This window comes from Oncorhynchus clarkii, chromosome 9 (assembly GCF_045791955.1).
Source record: "Oncorhynchus clarkii lewisi isolate Uvic-CL-2024 chromosome 9, UVic_Ocla_1.0, whole genome shotgun sequence".
In the NCBI taxonomy this organism is placed as follows: domain Eukaryota; kingdom Metazoa; phylum Chordata; class Actinopteri; order Salmoniformes; family Salmonidae; genus Oncorhynchus; species Oncorhynchus clarkii.
The window spans coordinates 77,914,842-77,924,841 of NC_092155.1; the positions used below are offsets into that span (position 1 = coordinate 77,914,842).

Consider the following 10,000-nt stretch of genomic DNA (forward strand, 5'->3'; position numbering starts at 1 on the left):
CACCGGAGGGCTGGTGCGTGGAGGTGGTGACGGATAGACCGGACCGTGCAGGCGCACTGGAGCTCTTGAGCACCAAGCCTGCCCAACCTTACCCGGTTGAATGGTCCCGGTCGCCCTGCCACTGCGGCGAGGTGGAATAGCCCGCACTGGGCTATGCAGGCGAACCGGAGACACCGTGCGCAAGGCTGGTGCCATGTAAGCCGGCCCAAGGAGACGCACTGGAGACCAGCTGCGTAGAGCCGGCTTCATGGCACTTGGCTCGATGCCCACTCTAGCCCGGCCAATACGCGGAGCTGGAATGTACCGCACCGGGCTATGCACCCGCACTGGGGACACCGTGCGCTTCACAGCATAACACGGTGCCTGCCCGGTCTCTCTAGCCCCCAGATAAGCACAGGAAGTTGGCGCAGGTCTCCTACCTGGCTTCGCCACACTTCCTGTGTGCCCCCCCAAGATTTTTTGGGGCTGACTCTCGGGCTTCCATCCGCGTCGCCGTGCTGCCTCCTCATACCAGCGCCTCTCCGATTTCGTCACCTCCAGTTCTTCTTTGGGGCGGCGATATTCTCCAGGCTGTGCCCAGGGTTCTTCTCCGTCCAATTCGTTCTCCCATGTCCATTCCTCTCGCTGCTCCTGCTGCCGTTTCTCCTGCTGCACCTTGGGGCGGCGACACTCCCCTGGCTTTGCCCAGGGTCCTCTCCCGTCGAGGATTTCTTCCCAAGTCCAGAAGTCCTTATTACGCTGCTCCTGCTGCTGCCCGTTACCATGTCGCTTGGTCCTGTTGTGGTGGGTGATTCTGTAACGGCTTCTTGTGGTGAAGTAGAGGCGGACCAAAACGCAGCGTGGTGATGATTCATGTTTGTTTAATAAAGGAAAACTATACATGAATAAACTACAAAACAACAAACGTGGAAAACCAAAACAGCCCTATCTGGTGCAAAACACAGAGACAGGAACAATCACCCACAAACACACAGTGAAACCCAGGCTACCTAAATATGGTTCCCAATCAGAGACAATGACTAACACCTGCATCTGATTGAGAACCATATCAGGCCAGACATAGAAATAGACAAACAAGACATCCAACATAGAATGCCCACTCAGATCACACCCTGACCAACCAAAACATAGAAACATACAAAGCAAACTATGGTCAGGGTGTGACATTATGACCCCCCCATGAATACCTTTCTCCCCTCTCTCTATTGACTCTACTGACTCTCTATGTTAAACACTCTTGAAAAGCCTTTGTTAAACATAGAGTCTGGGAACATCAGAAGATGGGGGAAGGAACAATATTTCAGTAATCCAGTGGAAAATATGCGTTGGTACTTAATGAATATGATGTCAGTTTGGTTGTCATCTGAGACATTATGACTGATGACAGGACGACATAAACTGTATCTGGGAAAGTCTACACATTCTAGTTATCAGATTCACATGGAATTGTTGTGCAATTTAAATGTTTGAATATGAAACTATTTGTGAAAAGATTAAACGTAATTTTAGCTTCCAAATGAGAGAATTGGGTTTTCATAAGGTTAGAGCTCTGCTCAATCAGTGGCCCTCCCCTGTGAAGAGACATGGGTTATAACCTATGAAAGACCCTTCTCTCCCTCCACAATATAAGCCCTTGATGAAACCTGTTCCGAGGACGTGAGGACGATGTTAAAAGGACTAACATGTCAACTACAGAACTAAGCCAACCTGAGCGTGAGCTTTGGTTGCGAATGGTATGAACTTTGAACTCTTATTAATTAAAGAAGTGAGACATCCTAACCGTTGAGTTAGCAACAGCAGCTGTAAACGTGGGCTAGGAAAGGACGGATGAAGTATCCCGTCTAGCACACAATGACGACACTACAACGTAACCTGTTCACCACCAGAGTGTCACACCCTGACCATAGTTTACTTTGTATATTTCTATGTTTTGGTTGGTCAGGGTGTGATCTGAGTGGGCATTCTATGTTACATGTCTAGTTTGTCCAGTTCTATGTTCGGCCTGATATGGTTCTCAATCAGAGGCAGGTGTTCGTCATTGTCTCTGATTGGGAACCATATTTAGGTAGCCTGGGTTTCACTGTGTGTTTGTGGGTGATTGTTCCTGTCTATGTGTTTTCACCAGATAGGGCTGTTTAGGTTTTCGTTACGTTCTTTATTTTGTAGTGTTTGTATTGATTCGTGTTTTACGTTTGTTTATTAAAACATGGATCGCAATCTACACGCTGCATTTTGGTCCGACTCTCCTTCTCATACAGAAAACCGTTACAGAATCACCCACCACCAACGGACCAAGCAGCGTGTCAACAGGCAGCAACAGCAGCGTAAAGAGGAATGGACATGGGAGGACGTTTTGGGTGGCAAGGGCTGTTACACTTGGGAGGAGATACTGGCTGGAAGAGATCGCCTCCCATGGGAACAGGTGGAGGCACTTAGGAGAGCAGAGGCAGCCGGAGAGAGGAGCCGGCGATATGAGGGAACACGGCTGGCAAGGAAGCCCGAGAGGCAGCCCCAAAGATTTCTTGGGGGGGGGGCTAACAGGGAGTATGGCTACGCCAGGTAGGAGACCTGCGCAAACTCCCTGTGCTTACCGGGGGGCTAGAGAGACCGGACAGGCACCGTGTTATGCAGTGGTGCGCACGGTGTCTCCAGTGCGGGTGCATAGCCCGGTGCGGTATATTCCAGCTCCGCGTGTCGGCCGGGCTAGATTGAGCGTCGAGCCTAATGCCATGAAGCCGGCTCTACGCAGCTGGTCCCCAGTGCGTCTCCTTGGGCCGGCTTACATGGCACCAGCCTTGCGCTCGGTGTCTCCGGTTCGCCTGCATAGCCCAGTGCGGGCTATTCCACCTCGCCGCACTGGCAGGGCGACTGTGAGCATTCAACCAGGTAAGGTTGGGCAGGCTCGGTGCTCAAGAGCTCCAGTGCGCCTGCACGGTCCGGTCTTTCCAGTACCACCTCCACACCCCAGCCCTCCGGTAGTAGCTCCCCACACCAGGCTTCCTGTGCGTGTCCTTGGCCCAGTACCACCAGTGCCAGCACCACGCATCAGGCCTACAGTGCGCCTCGCCTGTCCAGCGCTGTCGGAGCCCTCCTCCTCTCCAGCGCTGTCGGAGTCTCCCGCCTGTTTAGCGCTGTCAGAGCTTTCCGCCTCTACAGCGCTGCCGGAGTCTCCCGCCTGTTCAGAACTGCCAGTCTGCAAGGAGCTGCCAGTCTGCAAGGAGCTGCCAGTCTGCAAGGAGCTGCCAGTCTGCAAGGAGCTGCCAGTCTGCATGGAGCTGCCAGTCTGCATAGAGCTGCCAGTCAGCATAGAGCTGCAAGTCTGCAAGGAGCTGCCAGTCTGCAAGGAGCTGCCAGTCTGCATAGAGCTGCCAGTTTGCAAGGAGCTGCCAGTCTGCATAGAGCTGCCAGTCTGCAAGGAGCTGCCAGTCTGCAAGGAGCTGCCAGTCTGCAAGGAGCCGCCAGAGCTGCCAGTCTGCAGGATGCCACCAAAGCTGCCAGTCTGCAAGGAGCCGCCAGAGCTGCCAGTCTGCAAGGAGCCGCCAGAGCTGCCAGTCAGCATGGAGCAGCCAGGGCCGCCAGTCAGCATGGAGCAGCCAGGGCCGCCAGTCAGCATGGAGCAGCCAGGGCCGCCAGTCAGCATGGAGCAGCCAGGGCCGCCAGTCAGCATGGAGCAGCCAGTCAGCAGGGAGCAGCCAGTCAGCATGGAGCAGCCAGAGCAGCCAGTCAGCATGGAGCAGCCAGAGCTGCCAGTCAGCATGGAGCAGCCAGGGCCGCCAGTCAGCATGGAGCAGCCAGGGCCGCCAGTCAGCATGGAGCAGCCAGTCAGCAGGGAGCAGCCAGTCAGCATGGAGCAGCCAGAGCAGCCAGTCAGCATGGAGCAGCCAGAGCTGCCAGTCAGCATGGAGCAGCCAGTCAGCATGGAGCAGCCAGAGCTGCCAGTCAGCATGGAGCAGCCAGTCAGCATGGAGCAGCCAGAGCTGCCAGTCAACCAGACTCTTCCAGATCTACCAGTCAACCAGACTCTTCCAGATCTGCCAGACAACCAGACTCTTCCAGATCTGCCAGTCTACCAGACTCTTCCAGATCTGCCAGTCTACCAGACTCTTCCAGATCTGCCAGTCTACCAGACTCTTCCAGATCTGCCAGTCTACCAGACTCTTCCAGATCTGCCAGTCGACCAGACTCTTCCAGATCTGCCAGTCGACCAGACTCTTCCAGATCCGCCAGTCGACCAGACTCTTCCAGATCCGCCAGTCAGCCAGGATCTTCCAGATCCGCCAGTCAGCCAGGATCTTCCAGATCCGCCAGTCAGCCAGGATCTTCCAGATCCGCCAGTCAGCCAGGATCTGCCAGAACCGCCAGCCAGCCAGGATCTGCCGGATCCAACTACCTGCCTGAGCTTCCTCTCAGTGCTGAGCTTCCTCTCAGTGCTGAGCTTCCTCTCAGTGCTGAGCTACCCATCAGTCCCGAGATACCTCTGTCCCGAGCTGTCCTTCTGTCTCGAGCTGACCCTCTGTCCCGAGCTGTCATTAAGGAGGGTCACCTATCTAGGGACGCTAAGGAGGTGGACCAAGACTATTATGGAGTGGGGTCCACGTCCAGCGCCAGAGCCGCCACCGCGGACAGATGCCCACCCAGACCCTCCCCTATAGGTTCAGGTTTTGCGGCCGCACCTTGGGGGGGGGGGGTACTGTCACACCCTGACCATAGTTTACTTTGTATATTTCTATGTTTTGGTTGGTCAGGGTGTGATCTGAGTGGGCATTCTATGTTACATGTCTAGTTTGTCCAGTTCTATGTTCGGCCTGATATGGTTCTCAATCAGAGGCAGGTGTTCGTCATTGTCTCTGATTGGGAACCATATTTAGGTAGCCTGGGTTTCACTGTGTGTTTGTGGGTGATTGTTCCTGTCTATGTGTTTTCACCAGATAGGGCTGTTTAGGTTTTCGTTACGTTCTTTATTTTGTAGTGTTTGTATTGATTCGTGTTTTACGTGTGTTTATTAAAACATGGATCGCAATCTACACGCTGCATTTTGGTCCGACTCTCCTTCTCATACAGAAAACCGTTACACAGAGACACTCTTCAAAGGACAAAGGACTCTGTTGGGTAACATGGCCTTCCATCTACCACCAACCTACTGAAGCGCAGCTCAGAGTAAATATTTATTGCATTTTCCTTTTCCAAACGGGCGGTAACTTAGAATGCATAAGATTCTGTATTTATGATAGAATAGCTGACTACGGCCCGATAGAGACATCGCTTCTCCCTTTGTTCTTCAGTCTTCCCGCTCTTTCACTCAAACCCAACCCCCTTTCTTTGTGTAACCAGCTGTCATATCTGTTCCGTCCGCTAGGGACGTTTTCCTTTATGACATCATTTGTAATCAAGGTATGATTAATTCTGTGTATATGTAATTCTGTGTGATTAGTTAGGTATTTAGTAAATAAATAATTAAACCCAATTTTATATTGCTGATTCAACTTGTTAGCCAGGGTTCGTGAAGACAGGTCTTTAAGGTCTTTTACTAGGTCTTTAAGAGTTTATTCGGACTATAACAGCTCTACAAACACTCTTTCGTGGTGCCCCGACTTTCTAGTTAATTATATTTACTTGATTAGCTTAATCAGGTAATATTAATTACAGAGAAAGGATTTTATAGAATAGCATGTCATATCACTTAATCCGGCATAGCCGAAGACACGACACTACCGAATACTGTACTCATTTCAATACTTTACTAATTTCAAAACTGTACTCATTTCAATACTGTATTCATTTCAATACTGTAATCATTTCAATACTGTATTCATTTCAATACTGAATTCATTTCAATACTGTATTCATTTCAATACTGTATTCATTTCAATACTGTATTCATTTCAATACTGTACTCATTTTAATACTGTATTCATTTCAATACTGTACTCATTTCAATACTGTATTCATTTCAATACTGTATTCATGTCAATACTGTATTCATGTCAATACTGTACTCATTTCAATACTGTATTCATGTCAATACTGTACTCATTTCAATACTGTATTCATTTCAATACTGAATTCATTTCAATACTGTATTCATTTCAATACTGAATTCATTTCAATACTGTATTCATTTCAATACTGTATTCATTTCAATACTGTACTCATTTTAATACTGTATTCATTTCAATACTGTACTCATTTCAATACTGTATCCATTTCAATACTGTATTCATTTCAATACTGTATTCATGTCAATACTGCACTCATTTCAATACTGTATTCATGTCAATACTGTACTCATTTCAATACTGTATTCATTTCAATACTGTACTCATTTCAATACTGTATTCATTTCAATACTGCACTCATTTCAATACTGTATTCATTTCAATACTGTACTCATTTCAATACTGTACTCATTTCAATACTGTATTCATTTCAATACTGTATTCATTTCAATACGCACCTTTGAACTTCCCACTCTCCAGCAGGGCTCCAGACTCTTCCAGGGAAAAGAACTCTTCTATGGAGACGAAGTTGTAATCCACCCCTGATATCTCCCCGTCGCGAGGCTGTCTGGTCGTACCTGGAGAAGGACAGGTAACATTAGGACAGGTAGGGCTAGAACCCTAACACACACAGAAGCCAGAACAAAGTAATAATTAATCTCCTCGTCCCGAGGGGGTGTCTGATTATACCAGCACATACAGTGGCTTGCAGAAATATTCACCCCCCCCCTTGGCATTTTTCCTATTTTTTGCCTTACAACCTGGAATTAAAATAGATTTATTGTGCGTTTGTATCATTTGATTTACATAACATGCCCACCACTTTGAAGATGCAAAATATTTTGGGGGGTGAAACAAGCAAGAAAAAACGGAAAACTTGAGCGTGCATAACTATCTCACCCCCCCAATATCAATACTTTGTAAAGCCACCGTTTGCAGCAATAACAGCTGCAAGTCTCTTGGGGTATGCCCTCTGTGGCACCTTACGGTCAGATGCCGAGCAGTTGCCACACCAGGCGGTGATGCAACCGGTCAGGATGCTCTCAATGGTGCAGCTGTATAACATTTAAAGTATCTGGGGACCCATGCCAAATATTTTCAGTCTCCTGGGGGGGTAAAGGTTTTGTCGTGCCCGCTTCACAACTGTCTTGGTGTGTTTGGACCATGATAGTTCGTTGGTGATGTGGACAGCAAGGATCTTGAAACTCTCGACCCGCTCCACTACAGCCTTGTTGATGTTAATGGGGGCCTGTTCGGCCTGCCTTTTCCTGTAGTCCACGATCAGCTCCTTTGTCTTGCTCACATTGAGGGGGAGGTTATTGTCTTGGCACCACACTGCCAGGTCTCTGACCTCCTCCCAATAGGCTGTCTCATTTTTGTCGGTCACTGTTGTGTCGTCAGCAAACTTAATGATGGTGTTGGAGTCGTGTTTGGCCACGCAGTCGTGGGTGAACAGGGAATACAGGAGGGGACTAAGGACACACCCCTGAGGGGCCCCAGTGTTGAGGATCAGCTTGGCAGACCCTTACCACCTGGGGGTGGCCCGTTAGGAAGTCCAGGATCCAGTTGCAGAGGGGGGTGTTCAGTCCCAGAGTCCTTAGCTTAGTGATAAGCTTCGTGGGCACTATGGTGTTGAATGCTGAGCTGTAGTTAGTGAACAGCATTCTCACATAGGTGTTCATTTTGTCCAGGTGGGAAAGGGAAGTGTGGAGTGCGATTGAGATTGCGTCATCTGTGGATCTTTTGGGGAGGTATGCGAATTGGAGTGGGTCTAGTGAATCCTATCCGGGAGGCATTGGATAAATCCAGGAACATATAAAGTCTATCAATAACAAAGCCTTTATCAGGTGTAAAGTCTATCAATAACAAAGCCTTTATCAGGTGTAAAGTCTATCAATAACAAAGCCTTTATCAGGTGTAAAGTCTATCAATAACAAATCCTTTATCAGGTGTAAAGTCTATCAATAACAAAGCCTTTATCAGGTGTAAAGTCTATCAATAACAAAGCCTTTATCAGGTGTAAAGTCTATCAATAACAAAGCCTTTATCAGATGTAAAGTCTATCAATAACAAAGCCTTTATCAGGTGTAAAGTCTATCAATAACAAAGCCTTTATCAGGTGTAAAGTCTATCAATAACAAAGCCTTTATCAGGTGTAAAGTCTATCAATAACAAATCCTTATCAGGTGTAAAGTCTATCAATAACAAATCCTTTATCAGGTGTAAAGTCTATCAATAACAAAGCCTTTATCAGGTGTAAAGTCTATCAATAACAAAGCCTTTATCAGGTGTAAAGTCTATCAATAACAAAGCCTTTATCAGGTGTAAAGTCTATCAATAACCAAGCCTTTATCAGGTGTAAAATCTATCAATAACAAATCCTTTATCAGGTGTAAAGTCTATCAATAACAAAGCCTTTATCAGGTGTAAAGTCTATCAATAACAAAGCCTTTATCAGGTGTAAAGTCTATCAATAACAAAGCCTTTATCAGGTGTAAAGTCTATCAATAGCAAAGCCTTTATCAGGTGTAAAATCTATCAATAACAAAGCCATTATCAGGTGTAAAGTCTATCAATAACAAAGCCTTTATCAGGTGTAAAGTCTATCAATAACAAAGCCTTTATCAGGTTTAAAGTCTATCAATAACAAAGCCTTTATCAGGTGTAAAATCTATCAATAACAAAGCCTTTATCAGGTGTAAAGTCTATCAATAACAAAGCCTTTATCAGGTGTAAAGTCTATCAATAACAAATCCTTTATCAGGTGTAAAGTCTATCAATAACCAAGCCTTTATCAGGTGTAAAATCTATCAATAACAAATCCTTTATCAGGTGTAAAGTCTATCAATAACAAAGCCTTTATCAGGTGTAAAGTCTATCAATAACAAAGCCTTTATCAGGTGTAAAGTCTATCAATAACAAAGCCTTTATCAGGTGTAAAGTCTATCAATAACAAAGCCTTTATCAGGTGTAAAGTCTATCAATAGCAAAGCCTTTATCAGGTGTAAAATCTATCAATAACAAAGCCATTATCAGGTGTAAAGTCTATCAATAACAAAGCCTTTATCAGGTGTAAAGTCTATCAATAACAAAGCCTTTATCAGGTTTAAAGTCTATCAATAACAAAGCCTTTATCAGGTGTAAAATCTATCAATAACAAAGCCATTATCAGGTGTAAAGTCTATCAATAACAAAGCCTTTATCAGATGTAAAGTCTATCAATAACAAAGCCTTTATCAGGTTTAAATTCTATCAATAACAAAGCCTTTATCAGGTGTAAAGTCTATCAATAACAAATCCTTTATCAGGTGTAAAGTCTATCAATAACAAAGCCTTTATCAGGTGTAAAGTCTATCAATAACAAATCCTTTATCAGGTGTAAAGTCTATCAATAACAAAGCCTTTATCAGGTGTAAAGTCTATCAATAACAAAGCCTTTATCAGGTGTAAAATCTATCAATAACAAATCCTTTATCAGGTGTAAAGTCTATCAATAACAAAGCCTTTATCAGGTGTAAAATCTATCAATAACAAAGCCTTTATCAGGTGTAAAGTCTATCAATAACAAAGCCTTTATCAGGTGTAAAGTCTATCAATAACAAATCCTTTATCAGGTGTAAAGTCTATCAATAACAAAGCCTTTATCAGGTGTAAAGTCTATCAATAACAAATCCTTTATCAGGTGTAAAGTCTATCAATAACAAAGCCTTTATCAGGTGTAAAGTCTATCAATAACAAAGCCTTTATCAGGTGTAAAATCTATCAATAACAAATCCTTTATCAGGTGTAAAGTCTATCAATAACAAAGCCTTTATCAGGTGTAAAATCTATCAATAACAAAGCCTTTATCAGGTGTAAAGTCTATCAATAACAAAGCCTTTATCAGGTGTAAAGTCTATCAATAACAAATCCTTTATCAGGTGTAAAGTCTATCAATAACAAAGCCTTTATCAGGTGTAAAATCTATCAATAACAAATCCTTTATCAGGTGTAAAGTCTATCAA

At 45.3% G+C, this 10,000-nt stretch overlaps 1 protein-coding gene across 1 annotated transcript in view; it reads right to left on the bottom strand.

Annotated features, from left to right (window-relative positions):
- LOC139416959 (membrane-associated guanylate kinase, WW and PDZ domain-containing protein 3-like) overlaps window positions 1-10,000 on the bottom strand; it is a 91,519-nt gene that overhangs the window by 70,775 nt on the left and 10,744 nt on the right. The window contains exon 3 of the mRNA XM_071166171.1: window positions 6,455-6,574. Within this exon, the coding sequence (XP_071022272.1) occupies window positions 6,455-6,574 (120 nt within the window). The remainder of the gene's footprint in view (window positions 1-6,454; window positions 6,575-10,000) is intronic.